Source organism: Odontesthes bonariensis, chromosome 14 (assembly GCF_027942865.1).
Source record: "Odontesthes bonariensis isolate fOdoBon6 chromosome 14, fOdoBon6.hap1, whole genome shotgun sequence".
NCBI classification, from domain to species: domain Eukaryota; kingdom Metazoa; phylum Chordata; class Actinopteri; order Atheriniformes; family Atherinopsidae; genus Odontesthes; species Odontesthes bonariensis.
Genome location: NC_134519.1, coordinates 1,248,635 through 1,274,126, shown reverse-complemented (window position 1 = coordinate 1,274,126; position 25,492 = coordinate 1,248,635). Strand labels below are relative to the sequence as shown.

At 45.3% G+C, this 25,492-nt stretch overlaps 1 protein-coding gene across 1 annotated transcript in view; it reads right to left on the bottom strand.

Annotated features, from left to right (window-relative positions):
- The window catches only part of mfn1a (mitofusin 1a), a 32,680-nt gene extending 7,188 nt beyond the window's left edge, over positions 1-25,492 (bottom strand). The window contains exons 1-13 of the mRNA XM_075482132.1: positions 25,398-25,492; positions 19,130-19,292; positions 15,900-16,024; positions 15,656-15,764; positions 13,229-13,336; positions 12,988-13,141; positions 11,021-11,088; positions 10,423-10,544; positions 7,027-7,153; positions 3,144-3,248; positions 1,590-1,692; positions 1,281-1,501; positions 1,095-1,196 (exon numbers count right to left, since the gene is read on the bottom strand). Of these exons, the coding sequence (XP_075338247.1) occupies positions 1,095-1,196; positions 1,281-1,501; positions 1,590-1,692; positions 3,144-3,248; positions 7,027-7,153; positions 10,423-10,544; positions 11,021-11,088; positions 12,988-13,141; positions 13,229-13,336; positions 15,656-15,764; positions 15,900-16,024; positions 19,130-19,292; positions 25,398-25,477 (1,587 nt within the window). The 5' untranslated portion in view covers positions 25,478-25,492. The remainder of the gene's footprint in view (positions 1-1,094; positions 1,197-1,280; positions 1,502-1,589; positions 1,693-3,143; positions 3,249-7,026; positions 7,154-10,422; positions 10,545-11,020; positions 11,089-12,987; positions 13,142-13,228; positions 13,337-15,655; positions 15,765-15,899; positions 16,025-19,129; positions 19,293-25,397) is intronic.

The following is a 25,492-nucleotide window of genomic DNA, read 5'->3' as shown; positions in this document are numbered from 1 at the left end:
CTGAGATACAGCTGAGATACAGCTGAGATACATCTGGAGATACTCCTGAGATACAGCTGAGATACAGCTGAGATACTCCTGAAATACACCTGAGATACATCTGGAGATACTCCTGAGATACATCTGAGATACATCTGAGATACATCTGAGATACAGCTGAGATACAGCTGAGATACACCTGAGATACATCTGGAGATACTCCTGAGATACAGCTGAGATACAGCTGAGATACTCCTGAGATACACCTGAGATACATCTGAGATACAACTGAGATACAGCTGAGATACACCTGAGATACATCTGGAGATACTCCTGAGATACAGCTGAGATACAGCTGAGATACTCCTGAGATACATCTGAGATACATCTGAGATACATCTGAGATACTCCTGAGATACATCTGAGATACAGCTGAGATACATCTGAGATACTCCTGAGATACATCTGAGATACAGCTGAGATACTGCTGAGATACTGCTGAGATACTCCTGAGATACATCTGAGATACACCTGAGATACATCTGAGATACATCTGAGATACATCTGAGATACACCTGAGATACATCTGAGATACACCTGAGATACATCTGGAGATACTCCTGAGATACAGCTGAGATACAGCTGAGATACATCTGAGATACTCCTGAGATACATCTGAGATACACCTGAGATACATCTGAGATACATCTGAGATACACCTGAGATACATCTGAGATACATCTGAGATACAGCTGAGATACACCTGAGATACAGCTGAGATACAGCTGAGATACATCTGGAGATACTCCTGAGATACAGCTGAGATACACCTGAGATACATCTGAGATACAGCTGAGATACAGCTGAGATACTCCTGAGATACATCTGAGATACATCTGAGATACTCCTGAGATACATCTGAGATACACCTGAGATACATCTGAGATACACCTGAGATACAGCTGAGATACTGCTGAGATACTCCTGAGATACATCTGAGATACACCTGAGATACTGGTTTTTCTGAATGTGCTGCTTTTAGACAAAACAAGAATGGGAATCAAACAAACGCTATCAGCAGATCAATAGGAACTCATCAGCCCTGGAGAACGCACCACTCCACCAATCACCAGCACCGCCATGGACGCCCGGGAGGTGACGGAGACCAGGCCAGTTGCTATGGAAACCACCATCTCGTCCTTAAAGGTGGATCCTTCCTGGAGACAGGAGATTTTGTTGGGTCGTTTGGTCTGAAAGCAGCTAGAAGCTCAGACAGCGTCAGGAGGTCTCGGTGGGCTCACCTGTAGTCCTCGCCCGGGACCTCCCAGCGCACGCTTGGCGTTGGCGGCTCCGATAAAGCGGGTGACGAGGGCGGTCCAACCCAGAGAAAACTGGAAGTCGATGTTCTCCCTGAAGTCCGCGCAGAGGGCGATGAGGCCGAGGTCGTAGGTCAGCTCGAAGGTGGAGGAGGGAGCGGAGAGCGTCTCCTGGACGGACGCAGACAGCAGAGGACGGACGCTGTCTGAGGACACAAACATCGGAGAATCAAAGAGCTGCCGCATCTCTGAAGGATGCTGATGAGGAGACGGAACCGAGCGAGCCGGCGGTACCGATCATGTGTCTCTGGGTGTCTCTGAGGTCTCTGAGGACGCCGATGGAGCAACGATGAGCCAAACAGCCGACCAACCTCTCCTCCACATGTTGCAGCAGCTTCTGCACAAACAACAAACTGAGAGGCTCTTCGTCTTCACCTCCATCACAGCTGAAGGAGTTTAAATCCACATCTTATAACATTTCAGCGTCACTTCTTATTCAACAAACCCTGAATGTCTTCACTCTGAGTCATCTGTGTCCTGCAGATGAACAACTTTGTAGTGTTCATGTTAACTGGTGCCAAGCCACCGCCACTGAGCGTTAGGAAAAGTCAGCGGGAGTCATTCACACAACACACATGTTCACAAGTCGTTTTTTTCAAGTCCAAGTCGAGTCTCAAGTCTTTTGATCCAAGTCCAAGTCAAGTCTCAAGTCTTTGTGTTCGAGTCCAAGTCAAGTCTCAAGTCTTTGAGGACCAATAACAAGTCAAGTCTCAAGTCTTTTGATCCAAGTCCAAGTCAAGTCTCAGGTCTCAAATGACTGAAATGAACGTTCTATCATTATCATTAGGTACCCTGATGATAGAACCCTAACCCATTTGGTCTGGATAAGATTGCATTACTGTATGTTATGGACTGAAAGCATGTACTGCATTATCAATATATGGAACATCATTATTCACTGCAGCATCAAAGTTGATCAGAGCATGGTCACTTAAGAGGGTTATTTCAATCCAATGTGAAGAAACGCCATGAAAGCTTGTTTGAAGTATATAAATGTATTTGGAAATGTGTGTGCCTGCTCTGTAACACAGGACACATTAACAGACATATTAACAACTAGCTGTGTAGCCTGAACTTCTCATGCATAACATTTTGCAGTTTTATTTCAGTGTCAACCTGGAATTTTATCAGATGACCCTGAAATTGTAAAAGTATGCTATTTTAAAACAGCAATCAGATTAACATTAAGCTACATCCACGCAGACTTGGTTTAGAATTTAATCATTACGTGTTTGTTGTTTTTTACTTAAAAGAGTGAGCTGTGAACCGCGAGTCCTGAATCGCGAGTCCTGAATCGTGAGTCCTGAATCATGAATCCTGAATCATGAGTCCTGAATCATGAGTCCTGAATCATGAGTCCTGAATCATGAATCCTGAATCATGAGTCCTGAATCATGAGTCCTGAATCATGAGTCCTGAATCATGAATCCTGAATCATGAGTCCTGAATCATGAGTCCTGAATCATGAGTCCTGAATCATGAGTCCTGAATCGCAAGTCCTGAATCGCGAGTCCTGAAACGCGAGTCCTGAATCGCGAGTCCTGAAACGCGAGTCCTGAATCGCGAGTCCTGAATCGCGAGTCCTGAATCATGAGTCCTGAATCATGAGTCCTGAATCATGAGTCCTGAATCGCGAGTCCTGAATCGCGAGCCCTGAGTGTGAGTGTGTGTGTGTGTGTGTGTGTGTGTGTGTGTGTGTGTGCGTGTGTGTGTGTGCGTGTGTGTGTGTGTGTGTGTGTGTGTGTGTGTGTGTGTGTGTGTGTGTGTGTGTGTGTGTGCATGTCTCACGGTTTTGTAGAGCTGCAGAGTTTCTGGTGTCGGGTTGAAGTCGGCTCTGAACTCCTCCACCATAACAGGAAGAGAGCGCATCTGATCCGATAACGCTGAAGCCACCTGACCACAGAGACAATCACCTGCTGTTACCATGGAAACATTGAAGACAGAGGACAAAGCTGTATGTTCTGACGAACCAAACTTTCAGTTTCCTGTCAGTTGCCCTCAAGAGCTGTTGAGTCAGAGCTGAGTTCTAGGATCCTGCCTCAGTTTTACTGTCAGACTGACTGCTGTGTTCAGAACAAGGCAAATTTATTTGTACAGAACAGTTCAAAGTGCTTCACATAAAATAAAAGCATCGCAGCAGGGAGTGTAAGAAGCATTAAAAACACATAAAAGAATATAAAGAGAAACAAATAAAATCATTTAAATTAATTTAAAAACCAGCAACAGTCCAGATAAGTTCAAAGATAGCGTGCAGATTTCATGCATAGACACATGAGAACAGAAATGTTTTTAACCTGGATTTAAAAATGTCTCCATTTGGTGAAAGTTTAATCTCCACTGGCAGTTTGTTCCACTTGTTTGCAGCATAACAGCTAAATGCTGCTTCTCCATGTTTAGTCTGGACTCTGGACTGGACCAGCTGACCTGAGTCCTTGGATCTAAGAGCTCTGCTGGGTTTATATTCTCTGAACATATCACAGATGCATTCTGGGCCTAAAATGTTCTGCAGCGATAGATGAGATTACGATTATGTCACTGAAGGTTTTGCTACAACTGACAGAAGTGACGATATTTAGGAAGATTTAAAACTTTCTACGGTGGTTTTCTTGGTTCATTTGAAAACTTTCAGACCTGCAGACTGCATGAGGGCTGAAGGGTGTTGAAGACAATGAAAAGTGGTACAAGATTTCAGCACATTTTGATAACAACCTCCTCATCTGATGTGACAGATTGGACAGTATTTGACAGCCTGTTTTCAAGAGGAAACGCCCATGTTACCACCTGCTGTTGAAAACACCTTTAGACAGAAGCAGGCACAGAAACTCCACCTCCACAAATGCAAATGATGAGTTTGAAAATCTTAAATTAATAAATTATCTTTCACAACCCCAAATCAGAAATAGTTGGAAAGACAGGATTAAAAACCAAAAATAAATACAGGGACTCCTACATCTTCTTAGGCTTTTGTTTATATACAAACAGTGTTAAACTAAGATATTTCGTAAGTTATTAATAGAATTTGGCCTCTCATGACAGAGAGGCCAAATTCCTGCAAAATATGTGGGAAAAGTTTCAGTGCAAGTAGAAACTTGGTGTTCCACATTTCAGGCCTGTGACACATTCCAAAGAAAAAAGGCAGCACAGTAAATCTTTTTGTAATGTTTCAATTACAAAATGTTTCAATGTGTAATGCCCAGAGAAGTGGACGCCGCCTTTGGACCAGGCTAACACCAGGCTAACACCAGGCTAACTTCAGGCTTCTTCTCTGCACAGTAAAGCCTGTGAATGGAACTCTGGATCGTGGTGCTGGACAAAGGTTTCCCACAGTAATCCCTTGTCCATGTGCTTCTATCAGCTGCTGATGAATGAGGGTTCTGTTTGATCATTCATAATTTTCTTTATTGTACTTGGTACAAAACTGTGATTTATTCATTTGATGATGGTTGTGTATTCATTCTCTGTTTGGTATCAATCAGAACTGATCACTAATATGTCCATTGCCAGTTGTATCAGTCAACTGTTCGGAGTGCGACCTTTGGTAAAGTGGTCGGTCGCCAAGTGGGGGGGGGGGGGCCGTAGGAGAGTTTTCCCAAGAATAAGAACTTGAGTTCCGAAAGTAGCAGCCGGTGGGTTTTTCGCTCTTATGCACTGCGAACAGTGGACAGTTTTGATGGCAATGTTAAAAATTTAAATGATTGTTGAATTCAGTATCATTTAATGTGATTTGGATATATATATTCCTTTTCATTTATTCAGTATGTTCCCTTTGATTTAGAATGTAGAATGTAAGTGATTTCAGGGGGGATTATGTGGGAGAGAAATGTCATGACATTTGGCCTAATTACACTGTGTGCCTTGTTGTTCGGTTCATATGAATATTGTTTAAGGTTAGAATGAGCTTTGTTTACGATAATGGCGAAAGCCAGGCACCTTAGAGAGATTGGGGCTTGAGCCACGTACGTATTGTATGACACAGAACGGTATAAAGGCACAAACTGAGGTCAAAGGGAATTTCCGGACATTCTGAAATGCACATGTCTCTGTGACGGTTTGTTCAATAAATTCCCCATGAGAGGCTGACTGCGGCGCATCCGACTCCTTTTTCTCCACAAAAGATGCAGAGCTTTCTGAGGGGTCAGAGGTCACAGGGGTCCAGCTTAGGCTCGCTCCCTCGTCCTTTACACTGAAACTCCTCCAGATTCCCTGAATGCTTTCATGATATTCTGCTCTGCAGAGGGAGAAATATGCAGATCCCTTCCAGTCTTTCTCTGAGGAACACTGTTTTAAACACATTTGTGGACAAGCTGGAGATCCTCTGAACATCTCTGCTCCTCACAGACTTATCATGGAGGCTGCTTTAGGACCAGATCCTGGTTACAATCAGCTGTTTACAGTAACATCATGTAAATCATGTAGGAACGGATGTATATTAACAAATTAAACGAAGCTGATGAGATGAAACATTACTTATTAATCGATACGTCTTAATTTTTCTGATTTGGGATTGTAGTTCATCTGTTTATGGGAACAGATAACAATGATAACATTCCCAACCTTAACCAGCTATCAGTTGTCACTTTGTTATTAGTTATTTATTAATTAGTATTTTTTTATGGTCACGGTTTATTCATAAATGCATGATTCCAGGGGCGATTTTAGGATCTGGTCTTTAGGGGGGCCCAGCCCCCAGTGCTCACAGAGGCACTTTATTTCTCACTAATTGAGGCGAACTAGTACATTTATAAATTTTGGAGCCGTATTAGTTTTGCTTTGAGTAGTGTTTTCCCCTACAACATTCAATTTTGACCTCTTCATTTCAAAAGACTGTGGCTTGACAGGGATAACAGAGAGCCTGAGACAGATACTGAAGATAACTCAACATTTATTTTGGGAGTAAAGAGTTAAAATAAAAACAAATGCTAGAAAATAAATAAAATGGTCACTAAGATAATGCATTTTTGAGCAAAACAAAAAAATGTGTTTTTGCATACTATAATATTTTAAAAATGTGCTGAGCCAGGGGGGGCCGAGCTGTCTCACGGTGGGGCCTTGGCACCACTAAAAATACCCTAGCCTCGCCCCTGCATGATTCCATTCTTTGAAGGTGGGATTCCAGGTTTCCCTTTTATTGTGGTCATAATAATAATTAACTGTAACTCTGAGCATAACATCCCGGTAAATCCCGTCTCTCACTGGTCTATTCTCTGCCTTTCAGCTTCATGTTTGGTCTCCACCATCTGCAGACGGACACCTCGTCTCTACCCCCTTTTTTTTATAGTCTTGTTGGTCATGGCCACCTAAGAGCCCCATCACCCAGAACGGTGCTAGATTCTCGCTGCTTCTTCATTCCTAGAATTAAAAGGGGTACCTTAGCCCTGCAAAGAGTCTTTTTTCTGTTAGTTCAGCTGCTGCAGCCGTCACAGAGGATGATCAGCAGCTCGTTGGTTACACAATGATTCTCTGTGAGACCACCGAGCTGCAAAGCGCCCAACATTAAGTTCACACTGATGTGTTGTTGAGTCTGTTTTAGAGACTAGACTTTACCTCTTTCACCTCCCAGCTGAACACATTTACAGGTTATAAACCACGAGGACCAGCTGCTGTCTGAAGGCCGACCCCATACCCGAGCGTTCGCTCTGCAGCGTAATCCTTCTCAGGAGGATTTGTGTACCTTGGCAGCGACATCATCAGTCAGAGTCCTTATCCTCCCTTTGACGCTGTCGGTCAGACGGTTTATCTGCCCTCGAACAAAGTCCAGCCGGTCCCGCTGCTCCTCACGCTCCTCCAGGCAACAGATCCTGTCAGAGGTCAGAGGTCAGACCGGAACACACTCAGATGAGACACAGGCTGTGTACGAAACCACATACTTCTCCCACTCCTCATACTAACTTTAACTTTTTTTAACTTCCCGGATGCATACTAGATTCTCCTAAATGTTGGGTATGCATCATGAGGTTACTACTCATACTCAAACTACCCAAGATGCAACGTAACGTGACGTCGCCGATCGTCATTTCCTGTCAAAACGGCAGTTTTAAGCTAGCTACAATGAGGGTAGGTTCACTTCCTGTTTTCAAAACAAAAGCACCAATTGTATGGTAATGGCTTTCCCTATGATAAAAGGCAATGGGTATTTTATTTTGTGAAAATAACCGGAAGTGCGTTAGCTCACTGCGGCTAGCTTTAGTAGCGCCGAATTCATGGGAACAAAATTGTAAACAGCCGGTATTTTGTCAGGTTTTCAACACGTTGGGGATCTAAACGACTACTTTCTCACCTGAAAATGTTTCAAATGTTGCTAAAGTTTACAGAGTTTAGAGCTTAAGAGAAATCAGCTTCAGGCCGGCTGATTTCGGCCCAGGCAGGAGCCAAATGCATTGTGGGTAAACGCTCTGCATACTGTCTGATCAATGAGTATGTAGTATGCAGTATGCAGTATGCAGTATGTTGTATGCAGTATGTAGTATGGAAGTATGTAGTATGCAGTATGCAGTATGTAGTATGGAAGTATGTAGTATGTAGTATGGAAGTATGGAAGTATGTAATATGCAGTATGTAGTATGGAAGTATGGAAGTATGTAGTATGCATTATGGAAGTATGCAGTATGTAGTATGCAGTATGTAGTATCCCGTATGTAGTATGGAAGTATATAGTATATAGTATATAGTATGGAAGTATGTAGAATGCAGTATGCAGTATGTAGTATGTAGTATGCAGTATGTAGTATGGAAGTATGCAGTATGTAGTATGCAGTATGCAGTATGGAAGTATGCAGTATGCAGTATGTAGTAGGCAGTAGGTAGTATGCAGTATGCAGTATGTAGTATGGAAGTATGTAGTATGTAAGTATGCAGTATGTAGTATGTAGTATGCAGTATGCAGTATGTAGTATGGAAGTATGCATTTTTTTTTTTTACATTACACTTAGCTGACGCTTTTTATCCAAAGCGACTTACAGCTATTTAGATACAGGGTATTGGTTACAGCCCTTGGAGCACTGTGGGGTTAGGTGCCTTGCTCAAGGGCACCTCAGCCATGGATAGAGGTGTAGGGAGAGGTAATGGCGGGATTTGAACGGGATTTGCGGGATTTGAACTTGCAACCCTCTGATCCACCTCCCTAACCACTAGGCCACGGCTGCCACAGTATGCAGTATGCAGCTATGCAGTATGTAGTATGTAGTATGGAAGTATGCAGTATGCAGTATGTAGTATGTAGTATGTAGTATGTAGTATGTAGTATGGAAGTATGCAGTATGCAGTATGCAGTATGTAGTATGGAAGTATGCAGTATGCAGTATGCAGTATGCAGTATGCAGTATGCAGTATGGAAGTATGCAGTATGCAGTATGCAGTATGTAGTATGTAGTATGTAGTATGCAGTATGCAGTATGTAGTATGCAGTATGCAGTATGTAGTATGTAGTATGGAAGTATGCAGTATGCAGTATGCAGTATGCAGTATGTAGTATGGAATTATGCAGTATGCAGTATGCAGTATGTAGTATGCAGTATGCACTATGCAGTATGTAGTATGGAAGTATGCAGTATGCAGTATGTAGTATGTAGTATGCAGTATGCAGTATGCAGTATGTAGTATGCAGTATGCAGTATGCAGTATGTAGTATGTAGTATGTAGTATGCAGTATGCAGTATGCAGTATGTAGTATGTAGTATGCAGTATGTAGTATGGAGTATGTAGTATGTAGTATGCAGTATGCAGTATGTAGTATGCAGTATGCAGTATGTAGTATGTAGTATGCAGTATGCAGTATTTAGTATGCAGTATGCAGTATGTAGTATGGAAGTATGCAGTATGCAGTATGTAGTATGTAGTATGCAGTATGCAGTATGCAGTATGTAGTATGTAGTATGGAAGTATGTAGTATGCAGTATGCAGTATATAGTGTGGAAGTATGTAGTATGCAGTATAGAAGTATGCAGTATATAGTATGGAAGTATGTAGTATGCAGTATAGAAGTATGCAGTATGTAGTCTGCAGTATGCAGTATAGAAGTATGCAGTATGCAGTATGTAGTATGCAGTATGTAGTATCCCGTATGTAGTATGGAAGTATATAGTATACAGTATATAGTATGGAAGTATGTAGTATGCAGTATGTAGTATATAGTGTGGAAGTATGTAGTATGCAGTATAGAAGTATGCAGTATGTAGTATGCAGTATGCAGTATAGAAGTATGCAGTATGCAGTATGCAGTATGTAGTATGCAGTATGCAGTATGCAGTATGCAGTATGCAGTATGCAGTATATAGTATGGAAGTATGCAGTATGCAGTATAGAAGTATGCAGTATATAGTATGGAAGTATGTAGTATGCAGTATAGAAGTATGCAGTATGTAGTATGCAGTATGCAGTATAGAAGTATGCAGTATGCAGTATGTAGTATGCAGTATGCAGTATGCAGTATGCAGTATGCAGTATGCAGTATATAGTATGGAAGTATGCAGTATGCAGTATAGAAGTATGCAGTATATAGTATAGAAGTATGCAGTATATAGTATGGAAGTATGTAGTATGCAGTATAGAAGTATGCAGTATGTAGTATGCAGTATGCAGTATGCAGTATAGAAGTATGCAGTATGCAGTATGTAGTATGCAGTATGCAGTATGCAGTATGCAGTATATAGTATGGAAGTATGCAGTATGCAGTATGTAGTATGCAGTATGCAGTATGCAGTATATAGTATGGAAGTATGCAGTATGCAGTATGCAGTATGCAGTATGCAGTATATAGTATGGAAGTATGTAGTATGCAGTATAGAAGTATGCAGTATGTAGTATGCAGTATGCAGTATAGAAGTATGCAGTATGCAGTATGCAGTATGTAGTATGCAGTATGCAGTATGCAGTATGCAGTATATAGTATGGAAGTATGTAGTATGCAGTATATAGTATGGAAGTATGCAGTATGCAGTATGCAGTATGCAGTATGTAGTATGCAGTATGCAGTATGCAGTATGCAGTATGCAGTATATAGTATGGAAGTATGTAGTATGTAGTAGGCGGTTTGGAACACAGCCACAGTGAATCGATTTGTTCGGCTCACTTCCTGTCAGCAGAGGCGATGTTAATGGCGTCCATGACGGCTTTGATGGCCTCCGTGATCTGCCACGCTCTCACCGTGTGCTGCTCGAACTTGGTCCGGACCGCAGACTGAGAGATGAACTCCTGCAGGAGCAAAGGTTCAACCACATCAGAACCAAACGCTGACACACTCCTTTACAGAGGTTCAACCCCATCAGAACCAAACGCTGACACACTCCTTTAGAAAGGTTCAACCCCATCAGAACCAAACGCTGACACACTCCTTTACAGAGGTTCAACCCCATCAGAACCAAACGCTGACACACTCCTTTACAGAGGTTCAACCCCATCAGAACCAAACGCTGACACACTCCTTTACAGAGGTTCAACCCCATCAGAACCAAACGCTGACACACTCCTTTACAGAGGTTCAACCACATCAGAACCAAACGCTGACACACTCCTTTACAGAGGTTCAACCCCATCAGAACCAAACGCTGACACACTCCTTTACAGAGGTTCAACCCCATCAGAACCAAACGCTGACACACTCCTTTAGTCACAAACCAAACTCTGCAGCGAACAGCAGCCATGACTCAACTCTGACCGGCAGGCCTCACCTCGAACGTCCTCTCAAACATCTGGAACTCCCTCAGCCTCTCATGGAAACCTTCAGCCAGAGCGCCACCTGCAGGTGGAAAAGGAAAGTTCAGGCTCAGCGCAGACGGATCCCAGAGCAGAGCCGACTTTGTCCAACTTGAAGGTAATGCCTGTGAAAACCAGACACGTGCACATGATGTGAGGGTCTCAAACTCAGTTAACATTCGGGAAACGGGGCCAGTGGCTGAGGTCTTCTCTGATTGGATAATATCTTGTTTCAGCAACAGTCGTAACCGTTCACACACAACAGAAGCTGTCAATAGTTTTGGTAAAATATGTGACTGAGTAATGCTGAACGCTGTGGTACGGTGGCCCTGAAACACAACATAGAAAGAGTATTCTGGGGTGGTGTATAAAGTGTAACTGTAACATATTGTATATTATATTTTCTTTCTTATGTATTTTCTTTCTTGTGTATTTGCCTGCCTAGGGACTACGGATGAAAACTAGCTTAGTAGCTATAATCCGGCATATTTACATTTGTTTTTATACTGATGTTCATTAATGTGCATTGTCCCTATTCAAATAAATAGATAATATATATATATATATATATATATATATATATTAAAAAAAAATAATAAAAAAAATAAGAAAGATCATTCTAAAAATATGTTTTATTGAGTTTTATGAAATATCACATGTTGTTATTGAGGTGTTATTGGGATTAAAGGAACTGCTTTAGGCTGGTTTAAATCATATTTATCTGATAGATTTCAGTTTGTTCTTGTAAATGAAGAATCTTCCTCACACACCAGAGTAAGTCATGGAGTTCCCCAGGGTTCTGTGCTTGGACCGATTCTTTTTACTTTATACATGCTTCCATTAGGTAACATTATTAGACAGCATGGCATAAATTTCCGTTGCTATGCTGATGATACTCAGCTGTACTTATCTATAAAACCAGATGAACCCAATAGGTTGGTCAGACTACAAGCATGTCTTAAAGACATAAAGACCTGGATGACTCAGAACTGTCTGCTTCTAAATTCAGACAAACTGAAGTTGTTATCTTTGGACCTGAGCGCATTTTGAGCACCGGGCCCTTCTTCAGACGATTGATTTCTATATACAAAGATATTTTATATTTATATCTTAAATACCCATAATCCATTACAACACACGATTTATCAAACACAAAAGAAATACACATAGAAAAATGTAACTGTGAAAAACATCTAGCAGCATAAAAACACACAAAATCAGACATGAAGGTCTGTTTAAGTAACAGTGAGTTGAATATAGTACCGGATTATATATTATCTATATAGTATATATGTAGTATAGTACAGCCTGACCAGCAGGCCCAGTATTATATGTGGTATAAGTACAGAAAATAGGATCTATACATAAAAACACTTGTTGTCACCAGTATAAAAGCCATCATAGATCCAAATTAAAACAGGAACGATCGTAAGTTATTTAAATGTAAAAACTACAGCGTCACCAGAGACAGATCAAACAAACCAGTTCATAAAGTACAAATCATTATCAGGTATTTTCCTGGAATACTTCAAGTCTGAATCTGCTGGTTTGGTCCTTGGTTCATCTGCTTGTGGATACTGATGTGCACGCTCATATCACGTGACTTTTCAGACCAGGAATCTGCTGATTGAGCAGCATGACACCAGCACGTCATAGAAAACATCCTGAAAAATGACTTTAATCTTAAAGATGAAATAAATCCATCTTTTTTTATTATTATTTATTTATTTAATTTTTATTTATTTTATTTTCTTTTTAAGTTAAAATTAAAATAAATCCATCTTTTAAACAAAGTCAGTTGATGAAATCTTAGTTTTATCCATCTATGTGAGGTCACAGTTTCCTTGCTGCTGCATGTTTGTATTGGACTTCTGGAAGGATCTCTGTGGGCGATGAAGTGGAGCCTCCTCTGGCTGGCCCTCACCTGTCTCACCTGTCTCACCTGTCTCAGGCATGCCCTGAGCTCGCTGCATCCTGGAGCTCAGGACCTCTTTGGCCGAGATGAAGAAGATCCTCCCTGCAGCCTCGTCCAGGCGGACCACCCGCAGCTCCTCGGCCAAGAAGCTGACGCAGCGGTCCAGGTGCTGCTTCCTCACCTGGACAGCAGGGCGATAACATCTGTTAGCATGTGTCCGATGGCCATGCGTGATGTAACACCTGTCAGCCAATCAGAAGAAGCCCACCTCCTCGATGTAGTCCGGCTCCATCACCGAGGCGTCCCAGCGGTTATGCAGGATGAAGATGTTCGGTTTGGAGATTCTCTCACTGACTTTGTGGAAGAAAAGTTTCTCCTGCAGACGGAATGAAACGATGAAACATAGTTTCAGGTAAACACGCCCACAGGTAAACACGCCAACAGATCAACACGCCCACAGGTAAACAGGCCCACAGGTAAACACGCCAACAGATCAACACGTCCACAGGTAAACACGCCCACAGGTAAACACGCCTACAGGTAAACAGGCCCACAGGTAAACACGCCTACAGGTAAACAGGCCCACAGGTAAACACGCCTACAGGTAAACAGGCCCACAGGTAAACACGCCCACAGATCAACACGCCAACAGATAAACACGCCCACAGGTAAACACGCCCACAGGTAAACACGCCTACAGGTAAACAGGCCCACAGGTAAACACGCCAACAGATCAACACGCCAACAGATAAACACGCCCACAGGTAAACACGCCCACAGGTAAACACGCCTACAGGTAAACAGGCCCACAGGTAAACACGCCTACAGGTAAACAGGCCCACAGGTAAACACGCCCACAGGTAAACAGGCCCACAGGTAAACACGCCTACAGGTAAACAGGCCCACAGGTAAACACGCCCACAGGTAAACAGGCCCACAGGTCAACACGCCCACAGGTCAACACGCCCACAGGTCAACACGCCCACAGGTCAACACGCCCACAGGTCAACACGCCTACAGGTAAACATGCCCACAGGTAAACACGCCTACAGGTAAACACGCCCACAGGTCAACACGCCCACAGGTAAACACGCCTACAGGTCAACACGCCCACAGGTCAACACGCCCACAGGTAAACACGCCCACAGGTCAACACACCCACAGGTCAACACGCCCACAGGTCAACACGCCCACAGGTAAACACGCCTACAGCTCAACACGCCCACAGGTCAACACGCCCACAGGTCAACACGCCCACAGGTAAACACGCCTACAGCTCAACACGCCCACAGGTCAACACGCCCACAGGTCAACCCGCCCACAGGTCAAGACGCCCACAGGTCAACACGCCCACAGGTCAACACGCCCACAGGTAAACAAGCCTACAGGTAAACACGCCCACAGGTAAACAAGCCTACAGGTAAACACGCCCACAGGTAAACAAGCCTACAGGTAAACACGCCCACAGGTCAACACGCCCACAGGTAAACAAGCCTACAGGTAAACACGCCCACAGGTCAACACGCCCACAGGTCAACACGCCCACAGGTCAACACACCCACAGGTCAACACGCCCACAGGTCAACACGCCTACAGCTCAACACGCCCACAGGTCAACACGCCCACAGGTCAACACGCCCACAGGTAAACATGCCCACAGGTCAACAGGCCCACAGGTAAACATGCCCACAGGTAAACACGCCCACAGGTCAACACGCCCACAGGTCAACATGCCCACAGGTCAACAGGCCCACAGGTAAACATGCCCACAGGTAAACACGCCCACAGGTAAACACGCCCACAGGTCAACACGCCCACAGGTAAACACGCCCACAGGTCAACAGGCCCACAGGTCAACACGCCCACAGGTCAACACCCCCACAGGTAAACACGCCCACAGGTCAACATGCCCACAGGTCAACACGCCCACAGGTCAACACGCCCACAGGTAAACATGCCCACAGATAAACACGCCCACAGGTCAACACGCCCACAGGTCAACACGCCCACAGGTAAACATGCCCACAGGTCAACACGCCCACAGGTAAACACGCCCACAGGTCAACACGCCCACAGGTCAACACGCCCACAGGTAAACATGCCCACAGGTCAACACGCCCACAGGTCAACACGCCCACAGGTGAACATGCCCACAGGTCAACACGCCCACAGGTCAACACGCCCACAGGTGAACATGCCCACAGGTCAACACGCCCACAGGTCAACACGCCTACAGGTAAACAGGCCCACAGGTAAACACGCCCACAGGTAAACACGCCTACAGGTAAACACGCCCACAGGTAAACATGCCTACAGGTAAACACGCCCACAGGTGAACATGCCCACAGGTCAACACGCCCACAGGTCAACACGCCCACAGGTAAACATGCCCACAGGTCAACACGCCCACAGGTCAACACGCCCACAGGTAAACATGCCCACAGGTAAACACGCCCACAGGTAAACACGCCCACAGGTGAACATGCCCACAGGTAAACACGCCCACAGGTAAACACGCCTACAGGTAAACACGCCCACAGGTAAACACGCCTACAGGTAAACACGCCCACAGGTAAACACGCCCACAGGTGAACATGCCCACAGGTAAACACGCCCACAGGTAAACACGCCCACAGGTCAACACGCCCACAGGTCAACACGCCCACAGGTAAGGTCAGACATGACGTTTCCTCACCGTGTTCATCAGCGTCGACTCTGCGTTTCCCACCAGAACAAACACATCTGCATCCAAACAGAACTTATCGATCCAGCTGTCCAACTCCAGAGTGACGTCCGTTCCCGGACTGGTAACAGGTCAGAGGTAATGGGTCAGAGGTCACAGGTAACAGGTCAGAGGAACAGGTCAGGGGTCACTGACTAACTCAGGGGCAGTTGGAGGAGGGAGGACATTTGAACTAACACTCCTGCAGGGGTGTTACCTGTCCATGAGCACCAGGTCGTCCCTCAGCAGCGCGCAGCGACTCTTCGGCCAGAACACTTGGACCAGGCTGCCGGAGTCCAGCGTGGGGTCCATGTGGAGCGCATGAGCCAGCTGGTTCACCGTCTGAGGAGGGAGGAGTTACATCTCAGCTGGTTCTCACCAGCAGAGTCACCACAGAGTCACCACAGAGTCACCGCAGAGTCAGAGTCACCACAGAGTCAGAGTCACCACAGAGTCAGAGTCACCACAGAGTCACAGCAGAGTCAGAGTCACCACAGAGTCAGATACACCACAGAGTCAGATACACCACAGAGTCACCACAGAGTCACCACAGAGTCAGACACACCACCGAGTCACCACAGAGTCAGATACACCACAGAGTCACCACAGAGTCACCACAGAGTCAGATACACCACAGAGTCAGATACACCACAGAGTCAGATACACCACAGTCACCACAGAGTCACCACAGAGTCACCACAGAGTCAGATACACCACAGAGTCACCACAGAGTCAGATACACCACAGAGTCACCACAGAGTCAGATACACCACAGAGTCACCACAGAGTCACCACAGAGTCAGATACACCACAGAGTCAGATACACCACAGAGTCACCACAGAGTCAGATACACCACAGAGTCACCACAGAGTCAGATACCCCACAGAGTCACCACAGAGTCAGATACCCCACAGAGTCACCACAGAGTCACCACAGAGTCAGATACACCACAGAGTCACCACAGAGTCAGATACCCCACAGAGTCACCACAGAGTCACCACAGTCACCACAGTCACCACAGAGTCACCACAGAGTCACCTCAGAGTCACCGCAGAGTCACCGCAGAGTCAGAGTCACCACAGAGTCACCGCAGAGTCAGAGTCACCACAGAGTCAGAGTCACCACAGAATCACAGCAGAGTCAGAGTCACCGCAGAGTCAGAGTCACCACAGAGTCACCACAGAGTCACCGCAGAGTCAGTCACCGCAGTCACCGCAGAGTCACCACAGAGTCACCACAGAGTCACCGCAGAGTCACCACAGAGTCACCACAGAGTCACCACAGAGTCACCACAGAGTCACCGCAGAGTCAGAGTCACCGCAGAGTCACCGCAGAGTCACCACAGAGTCACCACAGAGTCACCGCAGAGTCACCACAGAGTCACCACAGAGTCACCGCAGAGTCAGAGTCACCGCAGAGTCACCACAGAGTCACCACAGAGTCACCACAGAGTCACCGCAGAGTCACCGCAGAGTCACCACAGAGTCACCACAGAGTCACCACAGAGTCACCGCAGAGTCACCGCAGAGTCACCACAGAATCACCACAGAGTCACCACAGAGTCACCACAGAGTCACCGCAGAGTCACCACAGAATCACCACAGAGTCACCGCAGAGTCACCGCAGAGTCAGAGTCACCGCAGAGTCACCACAGAGTCACCACAGAGTCACCGCAGAGTCACCACAGAATCACCACAGAGTCACCACAGAGTCACCACAGAGTCACCGCAGAGTCACCACAGAATCACCACAGAGTCACCACAGAGTCACCGCAGAGTCAGAGTCACCGCAGAGTCACCACAGAGTCACCACAGAGTCACCGCAGAGTTACCACAGAGTCAGAGTCACCGCAGAGTCACCACAGAGTCACCACAGAGTCACCGCAGAGTCACCACAGAGTCAGAGTCACCGCAGAGTCACCGCAGAGTCACCACAGAGTCACCGCAGAGTCACCACAGAGTCACCGCAGAGTCAGAGTCACCGCAGAGTCAGAGTCACCGCAGAGTCACCACAGAGTCACCACAGAGTCACCACAGAGTCAGAGTCACCGCAGAGTCACCACAGTCACCACAGAGTCACCACAGAGTCACCACAGAGTCACCGCAGAGTCAGAGTCACCGCAGAGTCACCACAGAGTCACCACAGAGTCACCACAGAGTCACCGCAGAGTCAGAGTCACCACAGAGTCACCGCAGAGTCAGAGTCACCTCAGAGTCACCGCAGAGTCACCACAGAGTCACCACAGAGTCACCACAGAGTCACCGCAGAGTCAAAGTCACCTCAGAGTCACCTCAGAGTCACCGCAGAGTCACCACAGAGTCACCACAGAGTCACCACAGAATCACCGCAGAGTCACCACAGAGTCACCACAGAGTCACCACAGAGTCACCACAGAGTCAGAGTCACCGCAGAGTCACCACAGAGTCACCACAGAGTCACCGCAGAGTCACCACAGAGTCAGAGTCACCGCAGAGTCACCACAGAGTCACCACAGAGTCACCGCAGAGTCACCGCAGAGTCAGAGTCACCGCAGAGTCACCACAGAGTCACCACAGAGTCACCACAGAGTCACCACAGAGTCACCACAGAGTCACCGCAGAGTCACCGCAGAGTCAGAGTCACCGCAGAGTCACCGCAGAGTCACCACAGAGTCACCACAGAGTCACCGCAGAGTCACCGCAGAGTCAGAGTCACCGCAGAGTCACCGCAGAGTCACCACAGAGTCACCGCAGAGTCACCACAGAGTCACCGCAGAGTCAGAGTCACCGCAGAGTCAGAGTCACCGCAGAGTCACCACAGAGTCACCACAGAGTCACCACAGAGTCAGAGTCACCGCAGAGTCACCACAGTCACCACAGAGTCACCACAGAGTCACCACAGAGTCACCGCAGAGTCAGAGTCACCGCAGAGTCACCACAGAGTCACCACAGAGTCACCACAGAGTCACCACAGAGTCACCGCAGAGTCAGAGTCACCGCAGAGTCACCGCAGAGTCAGAGTCACCTCAGAGTCACCGCAGAGTCACCACAGAGTCACCACAGAGTCACCACAGAGTCACCACAGAGTCACCGCAGAGTCAGAGTCACCTCAGAGTCACCTCAGAGTCACCGCAGAGTCACCACAGAGTCACCACAGAGTCACCACAGAGTCACCGCAGAGTCAGAGTCACCACAGAGTCACCACAGAGTCACCACAGAGTCAGAGTCACTCGTGTAAAGAGAGGGCAGACTTGAAGCACCCGGCTTGTGCGCTTGTAAAATTCTGCTTGTCAGCCAATGGTCACTAACGTCGGGTTTTTTCGATTTCGATTAGTCGATTAATCGGAGTAAATGACGACCACTGGTCGACCAACAAGATCCTTGGTCGTGGACAGCTCTACCACAGAGTCACCACAGAGTCACCACAGAGTCACCACAGAATCACCACAGAGTCACAGCGAGCCCTACACTGACGCTCCGCCTCTCGTTGGACGCCTCGGTGGTCAGGTAGGCCTCGTCTCTGTCCGTCCCTTCCACGCTCAGGAAGCAGTTGGTGGTGTGGCCGATACCGCTGGGCAGCACGCGGTCCCTCAGCATGGCGTTGATCACGGTGCTCTTCCCATTACTGGTCCTGATGAACAACAACAAAAATAGAGATCTTTAAGGTTTTCTTTGGACATTTTCTGCTTTTTCACTCATTTTCAGTCCAGTCTGAGTTGGAGGATAAAGGAGCTCAGAGCAGATATTTCACTTTAAAGCTGCTCAGAACTGAACTAACTCTGGTTCTGCCTCAGATTCTGGGTTTATGTTCATGTTGGAACATGTTTCAGTGAATCTCTGCAGCTGTTACCATGGAAACATCTGCAGATATTCACTTTAAAGCTGCTCACAACTGAACTAACTCTGGTTCTGCCTCAGATTCTGGGTTTATGTTCATGTTGGAACATGTTTCAGTGAATCTCTGCAGCTGTTACCATGGAAACATCTGCAGATATTCACTTTAAAGCTGCTCACAACTGAACTAACTCTGGTTCTGCCTCAGATTCTGGGTTTATGTTCATGTTGGAACATGTTTCAGTGAATCTCTGCAGCTGTTACCATGGAAACATCTGCAGATATTCACTTTAAAGCTGCTCAGAACTGAACTAACTCTGGTTCTGTCTCAGATTCTGGGTTTATGTTCATGTTGGAACATGTTTCAGTGAATCTCTGCAGCTGTTACCATGGAAACATCTGCAGATATTCTCTTTAAAGCTGCTCAGAACTGAACTAACTCTGGTTCTGACTCAGATTCTGGGTTTATGTTCATGTTGGAACATGTTTCTGTCAGGTAGGTTGGGTGCGAGGAAGGATAAGGATTCTTTCAAAAAACAGCATGACCATGGCTTGGAATACTAGAAAAGGTACTTAACTTCATTTCTTCAGGTGAGGATCATGGACAAACCGGGAGACTAAAGGCTGATTGGTGAGGGAAGTGAAGCTGATGGCAGGAGAAAGACTGAGGGGAAAGGTGGCATAGCACGGCAAAACTAAATACAAGGCCCGAACCTAAACTGAGGGCTGATCAGGACTATTCCTCAGTACTATTAATGAAATCTAACAAAAAGGAAAACAAATTTACTTAAACAGATCAAAGAAAATGAAAACAGTCGGGTTTTTTTTACAGTTTGGCATCAGATCATAAGGAGCTTTAACTAAAAACATTTAAACCTGACAACAACCACAGCAAATTCTTTTTGATCCTTTAACTGGTGCTTATTATGTTTATGTTTATGTTGATGTTTCTGCATTCAGCAGACGCTTTTATCCAAAGGGACTTACAACTGAGGATATAACATTACAGCTAACATCAAAGCTAACAATAAGCTACATAGAAGGAAACCACCAGACTGTCAGAGGTGACAGAGATAGAGAGCAGACATAGAGGGAAGTTCAGAGTCAGTACAGGACAGGAGATGCTCTCTGAAGAGCTGGGTCTGTAAGAGTTTCTTGAAGATATTCAGGGACGCCCCTGTTCTGGTAGCGCTTGGTAGGTCATTCCACCATCGTGGAACGACACATGAACAGAGTCCGGATGGTCTTCAGCCTGGTATAGGCACTGCTGGATGACAATCTTGTGACGACCGGAGTGACCGAGTTGTGACGTAAGACTTTGAGAGAGCATTCAGGTAGATGGGAGCCGTTCCATTAAGGACTCTGTAGGCATAACTTTGGTATGAGAAGCCATGTGATGGGATGATCTGGCCCAGTGAGGTGGTGGATATGGCAAAGAGAAGAGGTCCCAGTACTGAACCTTGGGGGACCCCTGTGGTGAGGTGGTGCGCTGCAGAAGTGAGACCAAGCCAGGATACTTTTAATGACCGACCAGTGAGGAATGATATAAACCAGGAGTGTGCTCTCCCTGTGATGCCCACGCTGGAGAGTTCGGACAGAAGGATTCTGTGGTTGACAGTTTTAAACGCAGCCGATAGGTCGAGCAGGATGAGTTCTGAGGACTTAGCTGTCGCTCTGGCTTCTTATTGTGCTAAAGAGGATGAATAAAGTTTTTATTATTATCATTAAAGACCATCGCTGGGTGCTGCTGTTGCAACAGAAACTCACTCAGATGATCTACAAATAAAACTCTGAGAGGCAGGAATATGTTCATCAGTCTAAAAATGAAGCTAATCAATATTTTGTTTAATTTCCCTTAAACTCATGGCATCATGTGACTGTCATTACATCATCCGTTTCCACAGAAACGCTGTCAGAAGTCGACTCTTCCGCGGCACGTTTCCTGGACGGAGTGACGGTTGATTCTCTGTTTGAGCCAGAAGCTGCAGCCGCAGTTTGCCCTCTGATAAGTTTATCTGAGCTCACAGTTTGTTCAGGTCTGAGCTGAGAGGACGCCTGTTATCCGCTCTGAGCCTCAGAGTTTATCAGCAGCCCAACACTGAGCTGACGCTGGAATCAGAGCTGACAACACTTCCTCTCAAGGCTCTGACTCCTTTTTTACGACTTCATGGTTCAATTACAGATGATGAGTCTTATTGTTCAGCTGGTTTTGACAGCGCAAATAAGAAAGATGCTTCAGCTTCTAACAGAAATCACTTAATCAAAGCCAACTCCTTGAGAACTGTTGAAGACACTAATGCCACATTGAGAGCAGCTTAATGCCTGTTTAACAAACCGGCCAAAGTATAAAAGGATCATAATAAAGAACCCTAATCAGAAACCAATGTGATCTGTTTGAACACTGCAGTTAGAAATATACACAGTGATTCTTAGATTTAGTTTCACTTTAATTTCATTGCACAGTATGAACCTGATATATTTCATGTTTTGTTATGTTTTGTGTTCCCAGTTTTCCAAATAAATTCCCTTTAGAGATTAATACTTATTCAGTCTTATTCAGTTTAGCTTGTCAACATACTTCAATTTCAACATCTCAGTTTGTCAATATAGTTAAATTTTAACATGTCAGTTTGCAAAACATTCCTAAAAGGTTGGGACAGGAGAAATATTGGGTAACTACGTAGGTACAATATTTAATGATGTTACTGTAAACAGCTGATGGTGACCATGATCTGGTCCTAAAGCAGCCTCCATGACAGGCTGAGTCTCTGAGGAGCAAAGAGCCAAAGGAGCATCCAGCCTGCTGTCAGCAACCAGTCCCTGCAGCCAGGCTCTGGGATGGGATGGGCTTGGATCAGGGCCCTCGGCAAAGCTCATTTCCACTTCTGTGATGGCAGCATTAATGCAGAAAAGCTCACTGAGGTTTCACATCTCAGAGAATATGTCAGAAGTGTTGGGAGAAGGAAACATTACAAAAAGATTTACTGTGCTGCCTTTTTTCATTGGAATTTGTCACAGGCCTGAAATGTGCAACACCAAGTTTCTACTTGCACTGAAACTTTTCCCACATATTTTGCAGGAATTTGGCCTCTCTGCAGAGCCGGCCCAAGGCATATGCCAACTACGCGGTCGATTAGGGCCCCCACGCCACCAGGGGGCCCCAGAGAGCACCGAGACGTTGTGATAAAAAAGTAAATATATACATGAAATTAAAATAACATTGAATAATTTACACGAAATTGTATCACAACAGAAAAAAAAATTTTTTTTGACAAAATACTAATACAAGGTTAATTTATGTCTCCTGTTGGCTGCTGCCACCGTTGGGCAAAATTATTTAAGTATTGTATTTATTATTTAAGTATTTCATTTTGATTACAACTTTATTTTTCTGTAAGATAATGTGAATGTCATTTGATTCTATTTTGTATTTGGAGTTTGAACATTTTGCACACCAATGCACATCTGAAAGAAAATAAACTATTTAACGTGTTTACTATAAATGCAGTCTCCAGCCTGCTGATGTTACTTTCAAATAGTTAAATTAATGAGCCATACTTATACATCATTCTTTATGTAGAAGTTAATTAAACCATATTTCTGAGTTTGCTATCCCTTTAAGGTTAAAAACAAGAATGACACCTGTATAATGTAAGATGATTACAAATAATGCTAATGACTGTGGGTCCGTTACACACATAACAGTGTGGCCTATGGAATAATGAGGCATCTGGAGCTGAGGTGGTGGTAGGGGGGCCACAAATGAAATTCTGCTTTAGGCCCCATAAAGGCTTGGGCCGGCCCTGCCTCTCTGTCATGGATGTTTCTTAATAACTTACAAAATATCTTAGTTTAATACTGTCTGTATCAAAATAAAAGCCTAAGAAGATGTAGGAATCACTGTATTTATTTTTGGTTTTTAATCCTGTCTTTCCAACTATTTCTGATTTGGGGTTATGAAAGATAATTTATTAATTTAAGTTTTTCAAACTCATCATCTGCATTTGTGGAGGTGGAGTTTCTGTGCCTGCTTCTGTCTAAAGGTGTTTTCAACAGCAGGTGGTAACATGGGCGTTTCCTCTTGAAAACAGGCTGTCAAAAACTGTCCAATCTGTCACATCAGATGAGGAGGTGACTGTTGTTGTCAAAATGTGCTGAAATCTTGTACCACTTTTCATTGTCTTCAACACCCTTCAGCCCTCATGCAGTCTGCAGGTCTGAAAGTTTTCAAATTAACCAAGAAAACCACTGTAGAAAGTTTTAAACCTTCCTAAGTATCGTCACTTGTGTCACTTGTGTCACTTGTGTCACTTGTGTCACTTGTGTCACTTGTGTCACTTGTAGCACTTGTAGTGGGATGATATGGGGTTGGATCAGGGCCCTCGGCCAAGCTCATTTCCACTTCTGTGATGGCAGCATTGATGCAGAAAAGTTCACTGAGATTTTACAGCAACATATGCAAGATTCCAGGGACGTCCGTGCATTGTTCAAGCAGACCATGTAAAAGCACATTCTGCACACGTTCCAAAGGCACTGCTGAGGAAGAACAGGGTCCGCCTGAAGTCCTGACCTGTCCCCAAACTCTGAAACAACCATCCCCCCGTGCTGCTGCACACCTGAAGACCTGTTTTCAGGACGAATGGGACAAAATAACAGCTGGAACTCTGCATCACCTGGTGTCCTCACTGTCAGAACGTCTCCAAGTGGTGGGAGAAGGAAACGTTACAGAGTGGGAGAAGGAAACGTTACAGAGTGGGAGAAGGAGACGTCACAGAGTGGGAGAAGGAAACGTCACAGAGTGGGAGAAGGAAACGTTACAGAGCGGGAGAAGGAAACGTTACAGAGCGGGAGAAGGAAACGTCACAGAGTGGGAGAAGGAAACGTTACAGAGCGGGAGAAGGAAACGTCACAGAGTGGGAGAAGGAAACGTCACAGAGTGGGAGAAGGAAACGTCACAGAGTGGGAGAAGGAAACGTTACAGAGCGGGAGAAGGAAACGTTACAGAGTGGGAGAAGGAAACGTTACAGAGCGGGAGAAGGAAACGTTACAGAGTGGGAGACTGAAACGTTACAGAGTGGGAGAAGGAAACGTCACAGAGTGGGAGAAGGAAACGTTACAGAGCGGGAGAAGGAAGCGTTACAGAGTGGGAGAAGGAAACGTTACAGAGCGGGAGAAGGAAACGTTACAGAGTGGGAGAAGGAAACGTTACAGAGCGGGAGAAGGAAACGTTACAGAGCGGGAGAAGGAAACGTCACAGAGCGGGAGAAGGAAACGTTACAGAGCGGGAGAAGGAAACGTTACAGAGTGGGAGAAGGAAACGTTACAGAGTGGGAGAAGGAAACGTCACAGAGTGGGAGAAGGAAACGTTACAAAGTGGGAGAAGGTTCTCAGTCCTGGCTGTTTTCTTTGTATTGTGTCACAGGAACATCAAGTTTCTACTCCCACTGCAACTTTTCCCGCATATTTTGCAGGAATTTGGCATCTACTGTCTGTAGTCAAATAAAAATCAAAGAAAATGTAGCATTTGGGGCAGTCTGTGGCGTAGTGGGTACAGCAGATGCCCCATGTACAGAGGCTATAGTCCTTGTGCAGCTGGCCCCGGTTCAAATCCCACATTGGACGGCCCTTTGCTGCGTGTTATTCCCCCTCTCTCTTCACTGTCCTATATAATGAAGGCATAAAAAGCCCCCCAAAAAAAGAAAATGTAGCATTTGCACATATGTTTTGTTGATTTTTTTTTGTTCTTTTCTTTTGGGTTGTAAAAGAAAAAGTTAAACGTTAGTTTCTTCTTTTTAAGTTTTCAAATTGCTCATGTTTACAATCATTTCACAACATTTTAAAAGGAAATATTTGTGTTTGTTGGTTAAATTTGAGGTGTTTCCCTTCCTGTTCCTGCTCTCACCTGCCAAAGAAGGCCACCTTCATGTGTCTCCTGAGCAGAACGTCTCTGATAGTGGACAGTTTGGTGGCACAGCTCTGCATCTCCAGGCTCTGCTC